The 27,653-nt window shown below is 39.1% G+C and overlaps 2 protein-coding genes across 6 annotated transcripts in view; one reads left to right on the plus strand and one right to left on the minus strand.

Annotated features, from left to right (window-relative positions):
• LOC122817037 (transient receptor potential cation channel subfamily C member 4 associated protein) overlaps positions 1 to 27,653 on the plus strand; it is a gene marked incomplete in the record, with an annotated part of 2,826,501 nt that overhangs the window by 907,163 nt on the left and 1,891,685 nt on the right.
• ENG (endoglin) overlaps positions 1 to 27,653 on the minus strand; it is a 730,651-nt gene that overhangs the window by 275,439 nt on the left and 427,559 nt on the right. For all 5 annotated transcript variants that reach the window (XM_044090171.1, XM_044090170.1, XM_044090172.1 and 2 more), the window contains exons 7-8: positions 11,689 to 11,809; positions 9,871 to 10,036 (exon numbers count right to left, since the gene is read on the minus strand). In XM_044090171.1, coding sequence (XP_043946106.1) covers positions 9,871 to 10,036; positions 11,689 to 11,809 — 287 coding nt within the window. The remainder of the gene's footprint in view (positions 1 to 9,870; positions 10,037 to 11,688; positions 11,810 to 27,653) is intronic.

Genomic DNA, 27,653 nt, shown 5'->3' on the forward strand with positions numbered 1-27,653 from the left:
TGTGTTAGGATGTTTTGCCTATAGTTACTTGGACCTGGAGTAGCTGATGAGATTTGTACTGTTTCATCAGCTGCAAGGTGTATTTGGATTTAATGAAAATGGATACACCTCCAGCTTTGGTTCCTTCATGTTCATTTTGGGGTCTGAATGTGTAGAAGGCATTGTAACCCTGCATGACTGAGGTACTCTGCATGGCTTTGAACAAAGGCTCAGTGACTGCACAGACATTAGCATCTTCCAAGGTGTGGAGTGCTTCCAGGGAGTGCAGCTTACTGTTTAGATTCCAAGCATTAAGCAGCATGACTTTGAGTTTGTCTCTAGAGTATTTTTCTATGTTGGAAGTTTTGTTGTTTTGACATATTCTAAAAAAGTTTCTATGGGGGAGGAAAGTGTCTTTGCCAATATCCTAAAGCCTTGAGGAGACAGGTGAAGGCCATATCTGGTGAAGCACTGAGGTCTGTCGACTACGTCTTCCCAGACTGACAGATACTGAATCCCCCTTGGAGTGACACCAGAAGCTAAGCCAACTGTTAAAATCAATCATTTTTTTGTATGCACTGTGGCGTCATCCTAGATAGAATGCTGCTTAGGGCTAGGGACATACCTGCCTGGCACACAGTTTCGGAGCTCTAGCTTTTCTCTCTTCATATAGTCCAGAGGGCTACATCTCAAGTCATTCACTCCAGCATGTACTAAGACAGAGTCATAATGGTAATTGCTGCTGGGTGACTTTACTGCTTGCGTGACTTGGCGGATCCTGGCACCCGACATGTAGCTGACAGTGAACTTTTCCTTGTCCATCCTGGTGAGAGGGACATGTGTGTCTCTCACTACTAAATCATCTGTGACTAAGAAATTTTGTTTAGACGTGTTTTGCCTTAGGGGCTTGATTGCTTATGTGTGTTATGAGCACTGCTGGAATCTGTTCATGTACCAGTATGTGAGGGCTGTCTACATTTGGGAGGTCTCTGGTCTTTTGTTAAGCTCTTAGTGAGTACCTTTGCATATGTGGTTTTATGTGTCTTGACTTTATCTTGTGTAAGAGGAGAGGTGTATCAGCTGACTACCTTTTTGATGTCTTGTTTATTGTTATGTGAGAGGACTGAATCAAGTTTCATGGTATAGTGATATCTCCAACATACTGTATTTGTTGCTTTAGGAGCAGGTGGTTGTCAGTATACATGAGGCAGTTGCAACATTGATTCAGAATGCCCATGTCAATCAGATTGACTGGAGAAATCATTCTTGGTTTGTGGGAAGGCAAAACTTCAGCTATTGCTCTGGGATTGTCAAGGGTATTTAAAACTATATAGAATTAGCAAAGAAAGTGGAGTGATGTTTGATGGTGCTGAGGTGAGCTGCCTGCAGTGCAGCAGTGTGCAACTGAGTTGCCAGAAGAGCAGCAGGGAAGCCTGAGGGGGTTTCACTGAATGGCATTCAGGGGGAAATTGTGATTCTAGGGCTTTGCGGCTATACAGGGCATCACTAATCCCCACTGTGTGGTGTGCAGATACACAAAAGTCTGAGCAGCTCTGCCAAATTGAGCGTAATTATGGGGCTTAAATACAAGAACATTTAAATAGTTCTAACACAATCTACCAATAGAAAATCCCCTCACAAAGCCTTTATTCCAGAAATCTCCAACTCAGATGGGTGCTGAGCTACACACTATTGTCACAAGGGTTCGGGGGGGAGGGCTCTTAATGTAAGATAGGTGGCTTTAGTGCTCAAGTGATAACAGTCTATATTCAGCAAGTCTGAATCTAGCCTATGCTATTTAAAGCATATGAAGCAAAATATACAAGTGCAGAATAAATCAGTCACAACTGCAAAAACAGTATAAAGTGAAGCAACAGTTCAGTGAAATACAGTACAGAAGTGCAAAAAAACAGGCTTAAATTCTACTTCTTTGTTGCAGATCTCAGTGGATAATTGCCTTGGATTCTCTTAATGGACTTCAGACCTCTAGCTAAGAACACCAAACACTGAGCAGCTCCAGTGGCAGCCCATTAAAACAATGCCCCTCCAGATTTAATTAAGTTATTTCACAGAAAAAGTTAAGTTTATATTATAAAAATAGAATATAGAAGGTTTTTCCTCCCTGAAGGAACTTCTCTACCTAACAATGGAGAAGTGTTAGCCAACCTTCAATCCTCAAAAGCACACAAGAGGACCTCTCTTCCATGGCAGGAAAACTCTTAAGGGCTTGGTGCCCAAACTGTTGGTTTTATTCAGTTCTACTCAAGATGATAATAGTTTGGGCATTTGGTAGATGCCATTAAGCACTGGAAGCTGGCCAGCTGTTACATCATATGCAGGATATAACTCACATAGCTAAGGTTACTGCAGCAGTCATCAAATAATGAGTATCCCGTGTCTTAATATTGTTTCACCAATCGTTAAAACATTTTTGTTTGTGAAGTGACCTGGTGTACTGGAATTGAGGCCCTTTGTCTCATGGTGACTCTATGTTAAAGGTGTGATACTTTGTGATGTAATGTTTATTTTTTTGCAGACAGCAAATCCTTACTGGTCTAGGAGGCCAAGGTAAGGATTTCTTTACATCATCAGCATATGTCATTATATTATAAGTCAGGGTTGGGTGCACAGCATGTGGTGTGTTAGTGTGATGCTCACAGTCTACGTTTTTTGCCTTATTGAGGTTTCCGTATCTCACATATTTGCACCGCTCACAAATAGTCAATAATATTTACTATGAGTTCATTATCTGTGAGCATAAGACAGTTGCTACATTAGGTTACATAATACTATGAGGGTGGCAACAGAGGGAAGAGAATTAGGCTGCCCTCCTATTTTGTCCTATGTGAAGAAAAACTTGATTTTTGACTTACAGAGAGCTGTAGAGCGTAAACAAAGGTAGTTATCGGTTAAGGGGTGGGTAGTGTAGATATGTATGAATGTCTGTTAGGTAAAAAAATAAAAAGAAGTTATGTACCTACCATAACGTTTCATGTTAGTTGTCTTCTTCTCGCCTTCTTTCTTGCTGGTTGGGCTCGGAGCCGATCCTTGGCTCCGACTCATCCATTTTCAAAAGCTCGAGAGCTGCTTACTGGCTCGAGGCCCCCCCTATATCCCATGATGCCTGTGCTAGATACCCAGATCTCGTCTGGTAAGTCTAACTGCAGACATAGCAGTAAAGGAATCCTATCCTAGAATGCAAAAAATCCTACTGGAGAGACTACTAGTCAGAAAGGAATAGCCAGAGAAGACTCAGCCAGTGAAGAATCAAGAAGAACTTTTTTTGGTCCACTAGGATAGGGGGATGGAGGGTGAAACGCAAGAAAGAAGGCGAGAAGAAGACAACTAACATGGAATGTTATGGTATGTACATAATTTCTTTATGTTAAGTTGTCTATCTTGCCTTCATTCTTGCTGGTTGGGACAGTGTTCCTAGCACCTAAATTCCTGGGTGGCTCATCGGAAAAGACTCTTCAGAACAGTGGAATCAAAATCAGCTCTGCTCCTGGAAGCCAAATCCAACTTGTAATGTGCAATGAAAGTGTGCGGGTTTCCCCATATAGCTGCAGCACAAATAGATTCAATGGGCAACCTAGCCTGAAAGGCCACTGAAGTAGCTAAAGCTTTGGTGAAATGACCTTTTGGTTTGACTGGCAATTCTTTATTCCTCAGTTGATATATGAATGTGATGATAGAAGTCAACCACCTGGATAAAGATACTTAGGAGACCAGAAGACCTTGTTTACCTACTGCATAAGACAGGAAAAGTTGATCTGATTTTCTAATGTCCTTGGTTCTATGCAAATAAAAGCACAGCTGCCTGTGAACATCTAACTGATGCAACTTATATTCGGCCCAGTTGGAGTGGTTAGGGAAAAACACAGGAAGGTCTATGGACTGATTCAAGTTACTCTCTGAAGAGACCTTATGAAGGAAGGACGGATTAGTCCTAAGAGCAACCTTGTCTTTGTGGAGCACCAGGTATGGGGGACGGATGGAAAGAGCCTGTAGTTCCGAAACTCTTCTGGCTGAAGTAATAGCTACCAGAAAAAGGGTTTTCCAAGACAAGAACTTCAAGGAACAAGAAGCAGCAGGTTCGAAGGGGGGAAAAATTAGAGAAGCTAAAATCAAATTTAGATCCCACGGTGGTGGAGGATCTCTCACTGGGGGCCTGAGCAGAGTGGTTCCTTTGAGAAAGGCTTTGCAGAGCTTATGAAACATGATATTGTTTTCCAAAAGGACAATGTGAAAATTTGAAATTGCAGCTAACTGAACCCTAATTGTAGCAGAAGCGGACCCAGCATGGAAGAGTTCTGCAAGGAATTCAAAAATGTTGTGTATAGGGGCTGAAAAAGGGTCTATACTTTTAGCCTCTGCCCAGGAGGAAAAACATTTCCACTTACTAGCATAAGTCTTCCTAGTGGTAGACTTATGCGATGATAAGATGATTTCATGCACTGAGTGGGAGATGTTCGGAAGCCTGGCTAAGGTCGGAAGTGGAGCAACCAAGCAGTGAGCTGGAGAGACTGAAGGGAATGATGCAGCCCGCCCGATTGATGGATCAGGAGTTCTGGAACTGGGTCCAGAGTCCAGGGCTGATCCAGAAGGTGATGATGCAGGAATGGAAACCAAATTTGTCGAGGCCAGTAAGGGGCAATGAGGATCATCTTGTATCCCAATGCGGTAGCTTTCTGTATTAGTTTGGGAATCAAGGGAAAAGGAGGGAAGGCATAAAGAAGTCCCTGAGGCCAATCGTGAACTAGAGCATCTCTGGGGAAGTGTCCAGGAAGAGGGCGGAGAGAAAAGAAATTGTTGCACTTGCTGTTGAAGGAGGTGGCAAAAAGGTTGCAGCAAGGTTGACCCCATTTGCGGAAGATTTTGACCGCCACTGTCTGATTGAGAGACCATTTGTGGGGCATGAGAATTGCTCTGCTCAGCCTGTCCGCTATAACGTTGGACTTCCCAAGGATGTGCACTGCTATCAGAAACCATTGGGAAGAGATCTCCCACTGCCAGAGTCTGTGTGCTTCTCGACATAGGGGGTAGGACCTGGTTCTGCCCTGCTTGTTGATATACCACACTACTGACATATTGTCTGTCTGAATTGCAATGGTCCCAGTGGGAAGAGAGTTCTGACGAGCTTGCAACTCCAAAAGCATGGCCCTCATCTCCAAGACATTGATATGCAGATGGTACTCGTGAGGCTGGCAGGTGCCTTGGACTGTTCTGCCCTGAAAATGCCCCCCCCCCACCCGATCAGGGAGGCATCCGTGGTCACCGTAGCCACTGGAGGAGGAAGAACAAATGGTCTGCCCTGGGGTACTGATGGGGAAACCATCCACCAAGCAAGTTGGTTTTTGCATGTCTGTGTGATCATTATCATGTGAGACATTGAAAGTTGCTGAAAGGACCATTGGGTGAAGAGCATCCACTGAAGAATCCTCATATGAAAGTGAGCAATGGGGACTAGTATGATAGCCACTGCCATGAGACCTAAGGTTTTTAGGACGAACCTGGCCTGAATTTTTTTGAATCCTAATAAGACCTGCACATGTCGGTGAATGTCTAACACTCTGTCTAATGGAAGTCTCGCTGACATGTCCTTTGTATTTAAGTTTGCACCTATAAAAGTAATAGATTGACAAGGCAGCAATGCAGACTTTTCGAAATTTATTGTGATACCTAGTCTGGCGCAAGTTCGAATGGTGTATTCTCTGGCTCGCAGCAGGTGATGCCTGGTGGTAGCAGTGAGGAGCCAGTCATTTAGATATGGAAACACCTGGAATCCTTGCCATCTCAGGTGAGCGGTAACTACTGCCAAATATTTGGTGAACACCCTGGGGGCTGTGGTGCGACCAAAGGGCAGAGCTCTGAACTGATAATGACTGGCCCACAGCCAGAAGCGGAGGAATCTTCTGGAGTGCCTGTCCATTTTGATATGGTAGTATGCATCCTGAAGATCTATGGAGCACATCCAATTGTCCTGACCCAGAAAGGGTAAAATGGACTGAAGCTTGACCATCCGGAACTTCGTTCTTTGAATAGACCTGTTTAGTCTGCTGAGATCCAGAATGGGTCTCCAGTCCCCTGTCTTTTTCGGTACCAAAAAGAACCTTGAGTAAATTCTGGATCCTTGCTGGTCTGCTTGGACTGGCTGGATGGCTCTTTTTCTTAGCAGTTTTGATATTTCTTGAACTGCTTGATCCCTTAGATTTGGTGGAACATCTGGAAGGGATTTGTTTGGAATGTAGGGGGTGCAAAAGAAGGGGATTCTGTAGCCTTCGGATATGATAGACAGTACCCATTTGTCTTTTGTTATACTTTGCCAGGCTTCTGGGTACAGCGATAATATTTCCCCGACTGCCGCCGAAGGTGGACAGCCGGGCAACACCTCAGGGATGCTGGAAGGGCTTGTCAGAGAAGGATTCTCTGTTGCCCTGATTTTGGGACCCCCTCTGCCCCGAGGGCAGTGTCTATTGTTGTTCCCTCCTCTGCCCCTAGAGGGGAACTCACCATGTGTGTCAGGCATGGCTCCCTGGGGTTTCCAGAACCACATTTTCCCACTCTTTTGACCTTTGGGATATGGTCTAGAAGGAGTGGAAAAACGGACTCCCACAGTAGAGAGAGTCTTGCCTTCCTGCTCACACCTGGTAAGGGTATCCTTCACCTGTGGTCCAGAAAGAGCAGAACCATCAAAAGGGGTGTTGGTGAAAGATGCCCTGAAGGGTTCTGCCAAGTTACATAACCGCATCCAAGCATGCCTTCTTAAGGCCATGCCTGTGCCTGCAGCCCTACTCGCACCATCGGCTGCATAAGAAATGAGCCGCATGGAGGAGTTTACTACCGAATTAATAATTGTCAGCTGGGAGGCAACCTTAGCCTGGGCCCCTGCAGCTGACGGATCTTGAAGGGTATCTCTTAGCTCTTTAATGAGATCCCTTTGAAGGCGTGTAAAGTGGCACAAGTAGTTTAGCGATCTCATGGCGAAGGTCACTGAGGCAAACATCTGCTTCCCATATCTGTCCATCATCCTAGATTCCTTATTAGGGGGATGTACAGATGAAGAAGCTTCAGCCAACTCCTTTTTTGTGGCCGCTGCTACCACCATGGCATCAACGGGAACACCATTTGTCAGAAACTGCTTGTCCTGTGGCACAGTGATAAATTTTGTGGGCCTTTGGGGGGTTGGTTCCACTGTGTCTGGGGCTGACCATGCCTTTCGAGCCACCACGGAAATCGAAAGGTGTAGACACCCAGGAGGTGGAAGGTCGGAAACCAAATGCATTCAGGTATACCGACTCATCCTTGGAAGGGTTAAGGGTAGTCCAGTTCCCCCTCTGCCTAAGCATCTCAAGGATGTCTGAGAAGGAGAAATCTTTAGAGGGGGATCTCGGGGACCGTTCCAAATCCTCTAAGTCGGTATCTGAAGTGACAGACTCAAGGGAGTCAATATGCTTCCTCTTGCATTTTTCTCTTCTGAGGAGGCTCCTCTGAATGATCAAGGGAGGCCTCAGAAGAAGAAGATACACCCAGTGGGGTGCTCTAGAGTGCTTGTTCCCCACACTTGGGGTCTGGAGGGGGGCAGAGGCAGACACAGGCACCATGGGGGGAGGAGCCGAATAGGTTGATCGTGGGGCTGACTCAGAGGCCAGCACACTCCTCATGACTTCGAAGGCACCTCTTCCTGATAGCGGAGAGGGCTACAACTCCGAAGAGACTGAAATCCCATCCGGCACCAAGAGAGACAGCTCCGAAGCTGATGTAGGAGCTGAACTCACCTGCACCGAAGCTCTGAGAGAGAGAATGGGGTCGGACAAGGGTCCGATGCCACTCGCCCCCTCAGAGCCGACGAGGGAGTCCCGGCGCCCAAATCCCTTCAAGGACGGCACCATGGAAGTGATCAGAGCCGACGAAGGAACCGAAAGGGTAGGTATCTGTGCCAACGGTTCCACAATCCGATCCCCAACAAGCTCCGGCTCTGAACTCAAGGGGTGAGTCGAAGGAGGAATTACTACAGAGATGGGCGAAGCTGAACCCTGATGAGGGGGGCTGGATAACATTTTAGCCAGGGCCTGCGATTTTAGAAGCCTGCTCACCACTCTCTCCACATCATGGTCAGATAGTCTGGAAGACCGAGAAGAGTGGGATCAGTGACTTCGCTCCGACTGCAGCAAAGCAGACCCTGGAGCCGAGTGTATCAACTCTAGGGATGGAGATCTAGAGCATTTTTCGGCTCCCTGATGGTTCCGACACCAGAGTCGGAGCTGACTGGGAGACAGGAACTTTGGTTCCAGCCGGAACCGAAGTCGAAGCAGACGACACACCCGACGACGGCTCTGAACTGGGAGCCGATGGCTTCGTTGGCTTGGAGGGTTTAACTGGCTGAGTTTTAGCCGGTGACCCTTCTGGTTTTAGCAAACCCCTGAGGATTAGCTTATTCCTCTGCTCCTGCAGGACTCTTGGACTGAAGGCGTGGCACACAGAACAAGAGTCCTGCAGGTGTAGGGCGCCCAAACAGTAGACACAAGAAGTGTGACCATCTGTCAGAGACATCTTCTGACAGCATGAGTCATACTTCTTGAATCCAGATACTTTCATATATTTAGACATTCCTGTGAAAGGAAAGAGAAAAACAAGAGTAGGGTAGTAGGTAATCAGAAAACACCACACTCTACACAAGCTACCACACCCTAACAACACACACACGCTATAGTTATATATTTAAAAGAAAATAGTAAATAAAGCTAGTATGTACAACTATTTCTAATAACACCCACACACACACACTATAGCTATATATTTCTACAAAAAACTATTATCTAAAAGTCAAATAACAAGGATTAGCCTCTAACTAAAAATGGCTACCTTGATGAAAAAAAGGGAGGGGGAGGGGGAAAACTCTCTAATAAAAACAAGTTTTCAAAAGAGATGGGATGGGAGTCTAAACTAGAACTAGATGACTATAACTACTATAATAACTGGAAAACACTAACTATAATGAAAACATTTTTATAACAGCTTAACAATAAATTAGAAAAATATGACCTGAGCCAGTAAATGCAACCTCATAGCAGAATCGGAAAACAAGATCTGGGTATCTAGCACCAGGCATCATGGGATATAGGGGGGCCTCGAGCCAGTAAGCAGCTCTCGAGTTTTTAAAGATGGCCGATTTGGAGCCGAGGATCGGCTCCAAGCCCAACCAGCAAGAATGAAGGTGAGATAGACAACTTAACATCATGGTTTCACATGTGACTGTGATCAGCACAGCTCTGAAACCTTGTGCAACACTAATGTTGATCTTATTTGTGGCAGCTGTGGACTAAGATGCACAATGTAGTGCTGCGTGGGTTGCTATGAGCTACTCTTACAGTGTAAGAATGTTGGCTGCCTGCTTTATACAGTTGCACACAGCTTGCAGCACCTGTACATGTGAGATGGTTATATTAGGAAAAGTTATTCCTGAAAGTGCCAGTGTTTACGGAGTGTAAGCAAGACTAAATCAGAAAGTCAAAATTATAGCACTATGCCAAAATCATATAGCAGTTTGAGATGTATGCAATGACCTAATTACAAATCCTGCAACGTTTGTTGGACTGCCGTTAACAAAGAGAATGTACTTCTGCTGGTATTCCATGTATATTTTCAGACTTGAGACCAATAGTGCCACATATTTTTAGAGGAATATGAAAAAGGCGTTGTTACCTGTACAGAGCTCTACCTTTCATCTCTCATACAGACATTTGATACTTGACAGCTGATACTTGTTTTTACTAAAATCTGTTAGCTGCCTGATTACTGCACCTTTAGTGAATTTTAATATACAAAACAAAGCTAACTTGTGTCAGCTTTGTAACTTTAAGATCACATGCATGCTGATCATATACTCACCACAAAATCTGCCTTCTAGTGTGATACTACCAGCTGTATGAACTTGTATGTACCCCTTAGCAGTATAATTCAAAGATGCCAGATACTTCTCCAAATCTTCAGGCGTTTTTTGGAATAAAAATTGCTTATCACCATTATAACTTCCAATACTGTATTTACTTGAAGCCTAGAAAAAAAAATGTTGTTAGCAATGTTTCTAATGTATTGTAAAAGCTTGTTCTGCCAAGTCAAGTCACCAAGTGCATCTTGTTCATTATCTTTTAGATCACTGGCCAGCAATATTATGAAGAACTATATTTTAACTAGTCAAATGACTAGCAACTAACAATAAAAGTTACACGTAAAGTCACCAGCTAACAGAAAATATCAGTAAAGAATGTACAGTTGCAGTGCTTTGACAAAAAACAATAAATACTTAAGTCACATCTACACATGCACACAGACATACACATATTGTATATACACAAACACACACACACACACACACACACACACACACACACACACACACACACACACACACACACACACACACACACACACACACACACCCTCCCGTTTTGCAGACGAGAGAAATGCACAAGTATATATGTGTGGATCTATAAAATTCTATCTGCAGCAACAAAAGATAAGTTATTTTTGTGTGTACCTGTTTGTGTGTCTTTATGGTAAGAGAAAAAAATCCATTTCTCAGTGTTTCATGCCCAGAACCAGTATTCAGGATGTCAGAGAAGAATATAATATGATAATCTAAACTCATCTCATAATACAGTAACTGGTGATGTTGTTTCTTCTTCATTTTAAATGGCAAAATGTAATGAAGAACTGTAAATGCAGCCACGCTGAAGGCCAGTCTAGAGGTGTTACTAACAATTGTGAAAATTATTCTTTTGGAACTTGCCTGCACATTTGTAATAGCAGCAGACTGACTTGTTAGTAGTTCTCACCTTGTCTCTATGAATCTTTTGGCAATGTTAAATGCAGTTTTTTCACCATTAGAAAGATGCTATACAGTCTTATGAGTTCAGTTTCAGTAGGATTTTTAAAAGAGGTGTATGATATAGGTTTTCTTGATTTGTTTAAGTTTCATTTTCTGATTTATAAATTGATCAAGCTGTTTGCTTGAGCTCTTCATCGATTCATAGGCAGTTACTAAGCTAATGACCTAGGGGGGATGCACAAGAGACAGAAACCTATATGATGACATAATAAATTGTCACCTGATATGTGTAACAGGTAGAACTGCAGGGAGAAAGGGCCACAAGTGGAAACTGCACAAGGGGAATAATTCAAGAATAACTGAAGGAATAATGTTTAACAAAGAGAGTGGAACATACCACGAGTCGAGGTGTTCAGATGAATCTTAGAAGGAGTTGTAATGCAGACAGGGATGGGTGCAGGAAACGAACTGGAACAGGTGTTAAATGTAACACTTGGCAAGACTCACTACAGCATATATCTTCTGCTCTTCTCATACTGTGGATGCCTGTGACTGAGTGGGTGGCTGTTCAGAAGGGAGTGGCCTCAACAGATAGTTATTCTTCTGAAGTTAAATTAATTAATAGATAATACTTCAAACCACAGAAACAATCAGCTCATCTGGAGCAATATACATCTGACAAATACACAAGCTGAACCTCTTCTTATCAGTTATCTATCTATAAGGCTGCAGTGATGATTCAAGTTGTTTTTTTTTTTGAGATTTTAAAGCCTGCAATAGGAATATTTTATTGAGACTGTTGAACAGCTTTTGGCAGTGAAAAACGAGGCAAACAACAAAATGCATGCATAATGTGCCATCTACTGTTCTGTTCTTACCATGATTTTCATATTAGTTGTATTTCCAATTTTCCATGTGACAAAACCAGGACTTTGTAAAAACAGTAATATGTTTTTTTCTGGCGAGGGACATGAGACATTAATATTAATTTCAAATGGTCTAAAAGAAAAAGAAATATATAACAAATGAAAATGCACTTAAGCTATAGATCACAACAACACACAAGAAAAACAATTTTACAACTGTGGTTATGATAGTAAAGCAAATCTGAGCCATCTCTCACACTCTTGTCATGTTTCAAGAGGCTGTATTTTTTTACACTATCATCTAATTGCACGTGTCAAAAATCTCAGAATTCTTCCATGTTATCTCTGACAAATTATTACTAAGTAGAGTTGTTCAGTCATGACTGATGGTTAATTTAACAAACCAATAACGTACTTCTCTCTCTTTATAAATAATAAATATGATCTGCTCTAAAAGATGGTCACAGATCACATCAGCTCTTTTACATGTTTTATCAGACAGTTCAGAGTTTTATCTTTATAGTACTCTAGCTGCATTATTAATAAAATTATCCTTATGTTTACATTGCTAGTAAATGTTTAAACCCAGACAGATGTCTATTTTCAAAGGTGATTCAGAAAATTTCAACTATTTAATTGACTTACTTTGACTCATTTGGCATGCAAAACAAATGAGTGTTGAAAGACTCAAAGGTCTAGCATTTGAAATTCAATGCAAGGATCTTAAAGTCAGTTCATATGCATACGAGACATAAAATCCTTGAAACAATATACCACTTTAAAGTTATAGAGCAGCATAGGCACCTCTAGGATGCCACAAATGACCATAATATAGAATAACATGTAATGAAAACAATAAATAAAGCCAATAGGTACTTTTCTTTGTGTTTTCTCTCCCTATTGCCTGCCAGTTAACAGGCTTTCTCTCTATATCCCAACTCTTAAGAAAAGCCTATCATTCAGACAGCCACCAGTTTTTTTCTTTATGACTTACTCTGTCCTGCAAAAGCAGTGCTGATGAATACCAGTTCTGCAGTGCTGAGACTTTGACCATGTATACTTCTATACATGCTCAGCCCCATCTACAGTGCGTGGGACACACGTCCTAGTCATTACACTGTAAATGACAGGATAGCCAGTCTCCAGAATGTATCAGTATTACAGTGGACCAAGCTATGTCCCTCTCTCAGGATGGTCAACTAGTGGCCTCCATTCACTCACATCCTTCCTGGCCAACTCATCCACCACCAGGGTCATTAATTAATCCTAGGCCATTTAGTTTACAATCAGGGCTTTATCCCACCGTACAAAGAAGTCAGAAAGAAAGCCAGCAGGATTCTTGAGCATTTAGGTAAGATGAGTATCAGTAGGGTATTGTAGGAAGATGTAAGCTATGGTTTTACTGTTGACGAAGTTAATAATTCTCTACCTGAAATAATATGTACAGCTCTGGAAACCAAAGCCGAAAAATGACACAGAAAAAATGAAATGTTCAAAAGAGGCAACAGTGATTCTACAAGGACTGACTCACAAGTCGTAAGAAGACAAGTTAATGGAGTTGGCAAAACAAACATGATGTATGTTATGTTCCTTACAAAGGAGAAAAATGGTACAGAAATAATTTTCCTTATACAAATATTTATTCTATAACTATAAAGCATGGAATGCAGCTGGAAGTAGACCATGCAAAGGAAGCATGTGGTGTGTTGTTTTTACAGATCCATCTCTGTATATGTATTTTTCTTATTAATTATTTTCTTGCGGTTGGCACAAATCTAAATTGAGGTGAGCTGCAAAGTACACATTGTGGAATGTAATATAATACTCTCAAAGCCCAATAAAGGATTCCATCAACTTCTTAAAGCAATACATGTGGGTGTTCCTCTTTCACAAGAACAGTATCTGTCTCATTGTATAAGTTAAACCTTACTTATAGTAAAAACAAATGAGACAAAACTAGATAGAAAACAAGTAATTCACTTGTTTTCTACAAGCATTGCTTTTTGTTAGAAATGAACTACCAATTATTGTATGAAGTGTTCATTCCAATGTGCCAACATTGATCTTAACTGTAGTATTTAAGTAAGCAATAATGCCCGTCAGGGTTTGTGCTAATGTGCAATTAACACCTGCCCAGGGGTGTTATGCAGCGTCAGGCCTCTACACACCTGGAAGGGGTTAATTACACATTAACACAGACCCTGGAGGGCATTGTGTTTTACTTACTTTTTTTTTTTTTTTTAAGTACTACGCATTTTTTTTAATGTAAAATAGTTCAGCCACCTAATGTTTCAAACTTTCTCTAGTATATGTTAATGGTGTTGGAGGAAGCATTTTACATCAAAAATATTAAAAAAAAATAATATAGTACTTAAAATAAAGTAAACACAACAGGTTTACAGAGCCCTTTCTCTCTCTCATACAGTCTCTTCTGCTTTCACACACATGTTTACGCACTCAGTTTCCTCCAGTTTCATACTCACATTCAATCACACAAACTCCCAACCTCTTGGCACAAAACATTTGGACAAAGCAAAAAAATAATGGGGGGACAAAGCCACAATTTTCTGAAAGACAAAGTCAGAAACTCAAATGCCTGTCATTATTTAGTGAATTCACTCCTCACTGATTTGCCACAAGACTTCAGACAACCACAAATTTTATGAGGAACAGACAAAAAATATGAGGCAAAACTCTGGACATTCTGAGAAAATTTGGACAGTTGAGAGCTATGCATACAAGACCGCTCTCTCTCGATCTCTCACACATAGTCTCCTGTACTTTCACACATGGATTCACTCACACAAGAATGCTCTCACTCTCAAACTCTCTCAGACACAGTCTGCTCTGCATTCATACACAAATTCACTCGAACAAGACTGCTCTCTCGCTCTCTCTCTCTCTCAATCTTTCGGATACGCAATCTCTTCTGCTTTCATACATGCATTCACTCAAACAAGATCACGCTCTCTCTCTCACACACACAGACACACACACACACACACACACACACACACACACACACACACACACACACACACACACACACACACACACACACACACACACACACACACACACACCTCTCCTTTCATACATGCATTGACTCACAGAAGACTGTTCTCTCTCAGTCTGTTCTGCTTTCATACATGCATTCACTCATGCATGCAGACAGAAACATAAACACATACACATAAATATGCACACACACATATACACTTTTTTTTCTGTTTTTTTTTTTTTTTACACTCGCTAAACAGCAAAAGTGCTGCTTAGCGAGTGTAAAGTAATGGGGGCTGTTTTATTTTTCAGTTCAAGCTCCATGACAGCTTGATATGCTGCCATGAAGCAACAGACTCATTTTTCAAGGCATTACTTGTACATTAATACTGTTAGAGGATGTTCATTCTGCAGTCAGGGTGCTGATGTACACTTTGCCCATTCCCTAACAGTATACTATCTACATGGATTTGTGTACTATTTATAAAGTATGTTTAACTGAACTGTTCTGTTTATAGGGGACCTTCACTGTTTATATATCCCTAAACATAACTAATTCCATTCTTGCAATGGTATATTTTATGTATAAAATTATTCCAGTCTAGAAAAAATAGAAGTGTTGAAAAATTCTGCTAAGCAAATATTAATAATTCAGCAATGAAAGATGTTTATTATTATGATTTCAACATCATTTCATTTTCAAAATCAAATTTCAGTAATAGAAAAGTCAATATGGTTTATGTTGTTAAACATGATTAGTAGGCTTAACGGGTCATTGGTGGTGAGTGTTACGTGGTGGTTTTATTAAAAAAATTAGGAAAGCAGTAACCATACAGAGATTACTTTAGTCATTACTCTCTAAGCCTTATTTGTATACCACAACTGTGACCACTTTATAAGTTATCACTTTCAAAAAAGGTTGTTGACTCTGTATAGCTTTGATATTTAAGTTTTACCACATCTGCAGAAGTAAACCCCAGGTAACAGAAGTAGAGACTTTTATAGGTATAACAATGACACTTTTTGGAGGTTGTTTTCCTAGGAAGATTCTGACTGCATAAGTTTGGGTTCTTGGTTATTGTTTCTGTTTTGCTGCTGTCTTTGGAATTATTGGTTCTCACCACAAATGTATGAATTCTGGATAACATGGTTCTCCTTTTAAAAGACTGGAGGAGATGTTATATGTTTGTAAAGCAGCATGTTAGCATTATTCAGTCTCATTCTATTTGTAATATGTTTAATATCATTGGCGGTGCTTGTGTGACAATACATGCTGACAGGGTGTCTATTCCACTGACCGGTGTATATAAAACACCCTAAAATCTAGAAAACATGGTTTAGGAAAACAGATTATCTTAATTTATTCTTTAAATCCACAAAACTGGATAACAGTGGACTAAAATATCCTAACAAAACAAGGTATAATTGACACTTCTGGTAGTATAAGGAAGATTTTTAATACATTTTGATGAGCAACTTCAGACAGCCTTTGAATAAGACAACATAATATATTAATATCCTAAGCATTCTGTGCATACCAGAACATACTAGGTAGGAAATTTTTCATATTCTACCACCCTTTTCCTAGCAGTAACTATTCAGTAAAAGTGGCAAGTCTGATTATATTGGCGCTGGCCCATAATATTTTCACTCCAGTGGCTCAGAACAAAACTTGACAGATTACAAAAAAGGCAAAATTAGCCATTGAAAGGCTATATTTATATATATATATATATATATATATATATATATATATATATATATATATGTGTGTGTGTGTGTGTGTGTGTGCATAGAGAGAGAGAGAGAGACATGCGTGTGTGTGTGTGTTTATATGTCAGATTTGATCATATAATCAAAAAACCTGAACTATAAGGCATTAAGTACTGATTCTCAAACTCCCCCCACACACTAATTATATACATCAACTCCTAGATCACACTTCAGTATGAAAAGGGTAAATCTATGCTGTACTGCAGTCTTGTACAAAAAAAAAATCTGGCATGGATCAGCTATACCATTTTTTTATGTCTGACTACATGAATTTTCAACCAAAGGTATGCATCTCATGTATCTGTCTGTCTAACTCTCTATGTGAATGGCATGAGGAAGCTCTTAAGTGATTACATTTTAAGGTTTCAGTCAATGAAGCAGACAAGGATACAAAGGATGCATTTAAGGTATCTGGCTCAGAAGAAACAAAGTAATAAAGAAGAGGAGAGCAGGAATGAAGAAGAACCATTGGGCTGAAATAACTAATATGGATAAAAGCACGCAAAAAAGTGGCCCAACTGACTAAACACAAACCAAAAAACTTCAAATAGGTCAGTAGAGGAAACTGCAACCACGCGAACACTGTAGGCGAAATAAATCGCTAAATAGATTTTATTAACGTTCATAAAATACACTTGTAAAACGTTTTCGTCATGCAGTTGCTTCACTTCATCAGATAAAAAGCACTGAATGTACCAACTCTTCTTATATAGTATTGATAAATTAATTAGACAATTAAATAATTAAAATTTAAAATGGTAATGTCCACCTTGGGAAATTCCTTACATACAGGTACTTGTATACATTAGTATGCTTATTATATTAATAAAAATTAATATAGTTCGTGAAATTCGTAAACATTCATATAAAATATTGAATAAAAAACAATAAATATTAATTTTAGGAGAGTTACATTATGCTAAAGCCTCCAGAAAAGAATGCATTTTGAATAGTGATCTAAAATCAACCTGGAGGTTCTATCAAATCCTTTGAAACATATCTACAAAGTGTGTTAGAAAAACAGACAGATACTTACCAGCTGGAAGGTTCATTATTGAATAAGTGCTAGTGGCACAACAGACTCTACACTCTGCTTTGGTTCAGAAGACTGTGGGTTCTCCTCCCACACCATGTAATAGATTGCGGACACGGCAGTGCACCACAAGGCAGGTGTTGCATTCCTGAGTGTGGCATCCTTTGGATGAGGCATTAAACTGAGATCCCATCTGCTTGAGTTGCTGGTAGCTTAAGTGGATGTAAAAGATCCCATGGATCCCATGGAAATAATAGGAGTTCTTTATTTAACACAACACATAAAAACATTTGAATATTTACAAAATTTACATATTTATAGGCAAATATATACATATTTATATGCCTTACTTTTTATCATTTTTCTTATAACATTCTCATTGTTATTCTTCCATAATTGACCCCCACTCCTTCCACAACAATAATCTGATTTTTCCCAATACATCTGTCAAACTCTATTTTCCATTAAACAAAATTTCATTCAGTCTGTCATTCCTAATAACCCATATTACGTAAAATTCTTATCAACCCTTCCTACATATTCTTTCTTATTAATCTTATAATATCCCTACATAATGATATTCATATCTAAATTGTTTCTGTCATTAATATTCTCAAAATTTCTTGACACAACTTTTCCCAATGTTTTACAACTTTTTTTTTTTTTTTTTAAAGACATGCTCTGTTGTATCTTCTTCCCCACAAAATAAATGCACTCTCTCAACTTTCCTTTTATGTAGCACATTCCCCTTTACTGGTAAATTTTTTGCTACCACTCAGCATAGGAAATCCTAACATTCTATTGTCTTGGTGCACCACTTTTTCCTTACTTTAATAACTTTAATTACATCTTCTTGTAAATTTTCCCATGGATTTACATAAAGATATTGTTTCAAACTATTACATCACATCCTTCTATCTTTCTCTGTATCATTAATTATAACTGCAGAGAAAAGAGAAGCCTTCGCTAACAGAAAATTATTGCCAGCAGTCAAATGGAAACTGCCCCTGCAGTGATTTCCTGTGTAGAAAAACACTGATTAATGAATTCAGTGTTGGTGAAATTCCATCCAGTTTACAACTGAAATGTAAGATAACAGAATGGCAATCAAACGTACAAGATGGGAGTCCTGAAAGGCTGTGTGTGTGAAAATTGCCTTCACTGCTATAATACTATCATGTAGGGTGGAGTCAGAGGATGTCCAGACACCCTGACCACCTGCCCTTTGCACTGCCTCCAGCCTATGGCAGACACATCCTTGGTGACTGTAGCTATGGACATGGGTAGTTAAAAAAGTGTTCCACATGGTTAGACTGGTGATGACATCCACCAATGAAAATGTTGTATACTTGCTCTGGATCCTATATCCTTGGTCATACTTTCTGCAGGATAACAGAAAATGTGCATCATAATGTTCATTCCATTAACACCATTTGTGGATCAGGATAGCACTTTTTTCTTTTATGGCTACATTCCAACAATCCTTCAACCATTTGGTGCTCCTTATTAATGGTATCAGTCTTTAAATCCACCATATGAGAGACATAACTCAGTACCCGCATATCAAAGACAGCAGATGTGTGTGCATCTTTCCATAACATTTCTATCACTTTGGAGAACTTATCTGAGGGATAGGCAACTAGGCTCTGGTGTGCTGATGCATTTTTAATGGCTGCTGCCAAGACAAGGGTACTTGGCAGAGGATGCAGTCAGCCTTTTTTTGAGCTACCCCTGCATGCTTTGGTGGAATCCTTCAGGAGATCAGCCAAACTGAGGTACCACATCAGAAGATTGCCAAACAGACCTACAGGCCTTCTGTAGTATCCTGTGATGAAAGCTTACCGGTTAGATAGGCCATTGCCACCTGTTTTTTTTTTAATAAAAAAACTTTATTGAATTATCACTTATGATATAGGCAATCATACATTTATAAGAATGAAAACAAACCATATTGACATATTATACATCACATATAATCTTTTATACAGTCATTCTCAATTGAGCATTAAATAGCTCATTCAATTCCTGCCTTCCTTTAAACCTCATTCACCCTCCATGTATTGTTCCTACAGTTTCCATTTTTCTCTGTGTGATTTGCTCCTACCATACCTCTCAACTGTCCAGATTTTTGGCTCATATTTTTGGTCTGTTCCTCATACAATTTGTGGTTTTCTGGCAAATCAATGGGATGAACTGAGGATTGAAGTCACTAAATAATGACATACATTTGAGTTTTAGATTTCAAATCCTTCAGAAAATGTATGTTAAAACAAACCGTCTACTCTAGCAATGTTCTAACTGTATAAGAGCAGTATTCAAGACATGTCTCTAGTTTTTGGCCTTTTCCCCCCTTTTTGTTAGGCTTTGTCCAGATTTCTTGCACTAAGAGGTTGAGAGGTATGTCTCCCCCTTTTCAAAATATCTAATTTCTGGTTCTTTTATCTCTGTTACTATATTCACTGTTTCTAATACATCTGGTTTAGACTTTGATTTCTATTTTCTAGTAATTGCTTTTTTTGACTGTCACCAGAAATAAATTCAACAAGGTCTTACTATTTCTAGGCAGTTCAGATCCTATATCGCAGTTCAAAAAATAATTTCCTTAGTTAAACCAATTTGTTTACCCAGTATTTCTGACAGAGTAGTCTGCAGGGAATGTTTAAAGTATGCTAACTCATTACACTCTCAAAAAATATGTTCCCAATTACATCTTTCTTCCTCATCACACCTCCAATATCTGGACTCTGCCTGTGGAAAAATTCTTTGGAGTCTGCTTAGGGTATAAAAATACCTATGCAAACATGTCCAAACAAAAATCCTAAATCTTCTAGATTTTGTTGCATATTTGGGAGCTATCTATCTATATATATATATATATATATATATATATATATATATATATATATATATATATATATCCTACCATTGTTTCTTTGTGAATTGCTTATCTAATCTTTCTCTTCCCAAGCCCCCTCTGAATGATACCTATAGTTATCATGCAATAGTTTATATGCCCTACTAATTATCCCTATTTAACATCATCTTCCATTCTAGATCTATCTGAAAACTGTACCAGTGCTGGTCTTTCACTTCCCCTTATTCCTTTCTGTTTGCATATACTTTCATATCAATCTTTGACAGGTAAGGCAGTCTCTAGCCTGCAGTCCAAATGTATTCTTGGCCTCTTCCCATTCTGTTACCTTTCCCTCTCTGATTATTTGCTCACAATACCTTGGCTCCTTTGGCAGTTTTCTACAGTAAATTCCAACACCTTTTTGCCTATTCTTTGTGCCCATAATTGCAGTCATCCCTATTGACAGAATTTCCTTTCTCCATTCCCACGTTGGCTTGAATATAATAATCTGTATGGCTATGGTTATTCTCCTTATGAATCTGCATCCAGAATCCCATTCTGTCCTTATTCCTTGAGCCCCCCTTTCATCATCATCCCTCTCCACTTCAAATTATAGCTTTGTGCCTGTGCTGTGTATGGGAGCCCGACTGCACAGTTCTGAAATACCCCTTCAAATCAGGCAATCCCAAACCATCTTTTTCTTTTGGAAGGATCACCTTATCTTCCTTGACTCTTGCCCTCTTTCCCTCCCAAATAAAATCCTTTAATTCTTTATTAATTGCTATCTACAACTTCTCCTCTGGTTGATGAAAATATGTTTAACCTATGTATAAAATTAAAGGGACTAAAAACATTTTCATCACTTGTAGTTTCCTATCCATATCCATAAAAGAGAGCTTCCAATTTCTCAGTTTTTATATTATCTTTTGTTTAGTCTTTTCCCACATATATTTAGCTGCCATAGCAGAATCCTTTTTAATCCATGCACATAAGTACTTCAGTTTATCATGTTTCCATAAATATGGGTATTGCAGAACCAATTCTTGTATGAGTACATCATTTATAGCTATTGCCTTTGCATTATCTGCATTAATTTTCTATCTTGAAAAGACTTGAAACTATCTCAGAATGTTCCATAACAGTGAAATGTCCTTTTTTGGTTTTATCAGGTACAAGATAAAATCACCTGCAAATAAAGCTAACTTTTCTTGATTATCATATCAGTTGTAACATTGAATTTCTGAATTCCTGATTTTCTTTGCCATATATATCCTTGAATTTCTGAATCCCTTATTTGTATTTGCCAGTGGTTCTAAATAAATGCAAATAAAGGTAAGAGAGGACACCCCTGCCTGGTTCTTCTGTTCAAACAGAACTTTTTAGAGAGTACCCCCACTTTAATGTTTACCTCCAATCCCTTATATATCCACCTAATTAACCTTATTATTGTAACAAGCATTGCAAATGCTTCCATTGCCTTACTCATAAAATCCCAGCTTACTCTACCAAATGCTTTCTCTGCATCACATCCCACCAACACCAGTGGTATTTTCAAACACAGAGAAACAGTTGCCAAAAAATACCAATAACCAAAAGAAAGGCAGCTGTACTTCATATGTATATGCCTATGTGTATAAACTATGTGTGAACAAATTCATGTCAGGTCAAAGTTTGTTGTGCAAAAGGAAGTTGTTTTATTAATTTTAACTTGAATGTTCTTTCCATTAGATAAAAGTTAATTGGCAGGGTTTATAATGAGCACTTTGCATTGTGAATGTTTTTTACGTCTGAGGAAGTTCATTGAAATGAAAACACAGTGTAATTTTAAAGCATTTATGTATCTGTTCTTTGGTGCTGTTACAGTTTTTGCCTAGTGGATTAAAGCCGGATTTTTTACCATTTACTGCCTGATTCTCCTTCATCTGCCTTTCTTTTAGTGACCAGTGGTATTTTCTTATATTCTGCTTCCCTCTGGACCATGGTTGTTCTATTAATGTTGTTAAATGTTTGCCTCCCCTCCACAAAACCCCACTGATCCATATCTATCAATTTTGGCATCACCTTTGCAATTATGTCAGCCATTATAGACATACACTTTATAATCATCCTTTAGAATAAAAATGGGCCTATATGAAGGTGAATCTGATAGGTCTTTACAATCCTTAGGTACTACAGCCACTACAGCTTTCTTCCAGGAAGTTGGTGCTTCCCTTCCTTTTAAGATCCTGTTAAAACCTTCCAAGATCTTTATCACTTTCTTCCATCCTAGCCTCCAAACTTCCACAGGAATACCATGTATACCTGGAAACCTTCCTGTAGATTTGCTAGAAGTCACCATTTATCTTATCTCCTCCTGTCCTTACTGTTAATAATTAAGCCTCATCTACATCTAATCTTCACATATTTATTTCCTCTATAAATATTTCCATTTGTACTTTTTCTTGATTTCCACATTTCTTTGCTTTATACAGATTTTCATATATTTTTAAAAATATTTCTAATACCTCTACAGCATCTCTGGTTATTTTCCTTGTTATATGTTCCCTAAGCTTGGCAAAAACCTTTCTACTTTCAGTTGCCAAAGCAGCTGTGCTTAAAGCTTTTGTGCTCTGGAGTCATTATCAAAAAACAGTTGCTTAACAGCAGTCTTTCTAACCTGATGCATATTATCCATGTAGTCCCTTATTTTCTCTTCAGCACTCTGCAGTTCTACCGCTTTGTTCAGTGAGATTCCTCTTATTCCACAATACTTCAACCTTTGTCAGTGTCTCTAATTAATTCTTGTTACTTCTTAAACATATCTCTTTTTCTTTTATTTTTATCCTATTTTTAAATTCCACTTTCATTTTATCCCACTCCCTAGCTATATTTTCTGAACCAATTTCTATCTTCCCAAATAATTTCCATTACCCATTATGTAAATTCCTCTCTCTTTAACAGATAAGTAGGGGAAGGACCAGTGCCTTATTTTTATTTCATCACCCTGCATTTTTATTTTACTTACTATTGGTGCATGATCTGAAATAGTTATTAGATGTATATTAAAACTTTCAATTAAATGCACACGTTCCTGTGAAATATAATTTCTGTCTAGGCTAGTCCAGTTTTTGTATCCTGGGGAATAATATGTAAATTCCCTCTAATCTCCTACTGTTGAATTCACACCTTCCATACTGAATATTTTTCCATTTTTTTTTAAATCTACCTTCTTTTGTTATATTTTCCCTTCTAGGCTTCCCAGTTACATCTTCACTGTTGCAAATCAAAGTCCAGTCCTCACCTCTAAGAAACATGCTCTGCTGAAAGCTGATTATTTCTCCTAGAATTTTCTTTTTTTTTTCAATAAACATCTTTATTAAATTATCACATATAGCACAGGCAAGCTTACATTTATATAAATGAAAAACTAACATTGACACCACTTAAGTTGCAAACATTATACATCACTGACATCATTGAAACTGTGGTTGCAAACATTACACATCACTTATGATCTATCCAGTCATTGTCAGTAAAGCATTATATGCCTCATTCAAATCCTGCCTCTTAAACCTTGTTCCTTCTCTGCATATATTGTTCCCACAATTCCCATTTCTTTCTGTGTAGTTTGCTCTGTCCCTTTTCTAAAGATCCCAATTCCAGTAATTTCATCTCTGTTACTATATTCACTACCGCTAGTAAAGTTGGTCAAGACTTTGATCTCAATTTCTAGTAATTGCTTTTTTGGCAGCCACCATAATTAGACTCAGCAAGGCTTTACTACGTCTAGGCAATTCTGATTTTGTATCACAGCTGAAAGAAATCATCTTCCCAGTCAATCGAATCTGCTCACCCAGCACTTCCTATGCAGTTTGGAGGGAATCCCAAAAGGCAGCCAGCTCATTACACTCCCAAAAATATGTTCCCAGCCACCTATTTCTTGCCCTTTGCACCTCCAACAGTTGCTATTCACCTGAGGAAAAATTCTTTGGAGTCTACTTGGGGTATAAATTACCTATGTATCTCTTCCAGGCAAAGATCCTAAGTCTTCTAGACTTTTTTGCATATTTGTGAGCTATACGTATATCCCCCATTGTCTCTTTGTGAATTGCTTATCCAGTCTCTCTTCCCAATCCCTTTAAGCTCCTCTGATTGATTCCTATAATTATCATGCAATACTTTATATGCTCTACTAATTATTCCTTTTTTAATGGCAGCTTCTATTCTAGACTCTGTTAAAAACTCTATGAGTGCTGGTCTTTCATTTAGGATCCCCTATTTCTTTCTCTTTGCCTATACTCTGATATCAGTCTTTGATTGGGAAGGCAATCTCTAACCGGCAGTCCAAATATAAATTCTTGGCCTCTTCCTATTCTATTACCTTTCCATTTCTAGTTATTTGCTCCCAATACCTTGGTTCCTTTGTCAGTTTTCTCCAATAAATTCCAGCCCCTCTTGCCTATTATCTGTATCCCTAACCACAGTCATCCCTATCAGCAGAATCTCTTTTCTCCATTCTTGTGCTGGTTTAGTTCTTAGAATACTCCATGCTATTTTATGAATATAATACTCTGTATGACTTTTTTGTTCTCCTCAAGAGTCTGCATCCAAAATCCCAATCTCTCCATATTTATTGAGCTTCCCCATATCATCATCATTCCTTTCCACTTTGAATTATATTTTTCTGCTTGTGTATGTATAAGAGCACTGTGTTGCTCAAACCCCCCCCCCTCAAATTGAGTTATCCTAGTCTGCCTTGTTCTTTTGGACGAATCATCTTATCCCACTTGACCTTTGATGTCTTCCCTTCCCAGATAAAATCCTTCAACTCTTTTTAATTGCTATCCACAGCTTCTCCTCTGGTTGATAAAAATATGCCTGACCTGTGTATATGACTAAAGGGATTAAAAACATTTTAATTGCTTGCATCTTAGTATCCATATCCATATAACAAAGCTTCCAGTTTCTCAATTTTTATGTTATCTTCTGTTTATTCTTTTCCCACATATCCTTAGCTCCCATAACAGAGTCATTTCTAATCCATACTCCTAAATACTTCATTTTATCATGTCCCCATAAATATGGATATTGTTGGACCAATTCATGTATGGGTACATAATTTATCACTATTGCCTTTTAGATTTATTAATTTTGTATCCCGAGAAGATTTCAGATGATCTTAAAATAATCCCTAATACTGGTTTTGTCATGTATAAAACAATATCATCTGCAAATGGAGCCATCTTTTCCTGACTACCATACCAGTTATATCCTTGAATTTCTGAGTCCCTTATTTTCTTTGCCAGTGGTTCTAAATAGAATGGTCACAACAAAGAAGAAAGTTGACAAACCTGCCTGGTTCCTCTCCTCAAACAGAAGTTGTAAGAGAGGACCCCACCCACTTTCATTTTCATCTCCGATCCCTCATATATACTCCTAATTAACCTTATGATTGCATCAGGGAACGCAAATGCTTCCATTGCTCTACTTGAAGTCCCAGTCTACTTTGTCAAATTCTTTCTCTGCATTAAGACCCACCAATAACAGTGTATTTTCTTAGATTCTGCTTCCCTCTGGATCATCAATGTTCTGTTAATATTGTCCAATGTTTGCCTCCCTTCCACAAAACCACACTGATCCACATCTATCAATTTTGTTATCACTTTTGCCATTCTTTTAGGCATTATGGACAAACACTTTATAATCATGGTTTAGTATTGAAATGGGCCTGTACGAAGCTGGATCTGATAGATGTTTACCCTCTTTAGGTATTACCATTACCACCACCTTCTTCCAGGATGCTGGTACTTTTCCTCTTAAAATACTGTTAAACAAAACCTTCCAGATCTTTATCAGTTATTTTCAGTGGCGGTTGGTGACTTCAAATCAAAGGGGGGCTGCAGGAGACAGCTGAATGGGTGGGGTCAATGGGAAGGGCTATGCTCAAAACCACAACAACTAACTAAATACACTGCCCTGGGTGCCAAACCATCATTATGAGAGTCCAATCAAAACTTGAGAAGATGAAGTAAGTCTTCGGACTAAAGCACGAAAAAATATCAGGAGTTAGCTGACCGGCACTTGCAAACTGCTTTCACCGCACAGCAAGAAAGACTGGAGAACATGGTGTCGACTGGCAGCTTTGTACTCCTAGCACTCTGACGTCAGGGAGCATGACTGAACAGCCGACGCTGGACCCAGACTTTGGGATTCTGGCCGACCGAGGACTGCCTGCTGGCAGGAAGAACCCTACAGTGATGACTGCAACAGTGAAACACGATGAACATCTACAACAACTAACTAAATATACTGCCTTGGGTGCCAAACCATCATTATGAAAGTCCAATCAAGACAAAATGAAGTGTAGAAGAATAAAAATATTTCAATGCATTGGCTGCATGACAGCTTACTTAATATCTAGATGGAAACAAAAAGGTTGTGAGGCATGAAAAAATAAATTAGTTTTTAAATACATTAATGGAATGCCAGTCAAAATCAAGTGGCACTCAACTCAAACCACTACTTGCACTGCAGTTCTAATTATAATTTATATTCAGCTTTATTAAAGTACCAAGTAACATGCTGAAAGTAGAAATGTCTGATGCCCCCACTTGTAAAAATGTTTCTTATCCAAAAAAAGACCTGCTGCCTGACAACTATCTACTTGTTTCATGGGGAAAACATGATCAAAGTAAAAAATGAAAAGCAAACAAGAAATAAACTCAAGATACATTGCTTAAAAGGATTACTGTACAGGTTATGGACCGCACAATTAGCATTCTGTTTAGTTTACAGGTAAAGCCTGCAGAGATGACTGGAAGTCTCCAAGTGTAATGAGCTTCTTAAAATAATGTAATCTGTCCTTTATTACAAATACTGTCATATGCATTTCAATACCCAAGGCTTATACATTATCTAGTTAAGTATTCTCTACATGGCAACAACAGAAAGGCTTTCAATGTTGGCAATTCATTAACAGTATGCTTATTAAAGCTTACTTGCATCTTACAATCTCAGCCAAGCTTACCTGATGGCCATTAAAGTATTGCTACTTAAACACAGAGCAATAGGCACTTTGAGTCATAAGCATAAATCAACAGTACAAAAAATATGACAGAAACCAGACCATTCTGCAAAAATCAAGGACAGATGAAAAGCCACTCTAGCACTTGAGTCTACCTTGGATGGGGGGATACTCTGCACATTTACACTGCATAACTACTCCTTGCCTTGCTTCGACACATCCAGAGTCACTACATGGGGGAGTGGGGTGCAACAAGTATGTCACAATTTGAAATGTCTCTGGCTGACTGTGATGGCCCTGACACATTTGTCATA

This window comes from Protopterus annectens, chromosome 12.part0, assembly GCF_019279795.1.
Source record: "Protopterus annectens isolate FY-2018-M chromosome 12.part0, PAN1.0, whole genome shotgun sequence".
In the NCBI taxonomy this organism is placed as follows: domain Eukaryota; kingdom Metazoa; phylum Chordata; order Ceratodontiformes; family Protopteridae; genus Protopterus; species Protopterus annectens.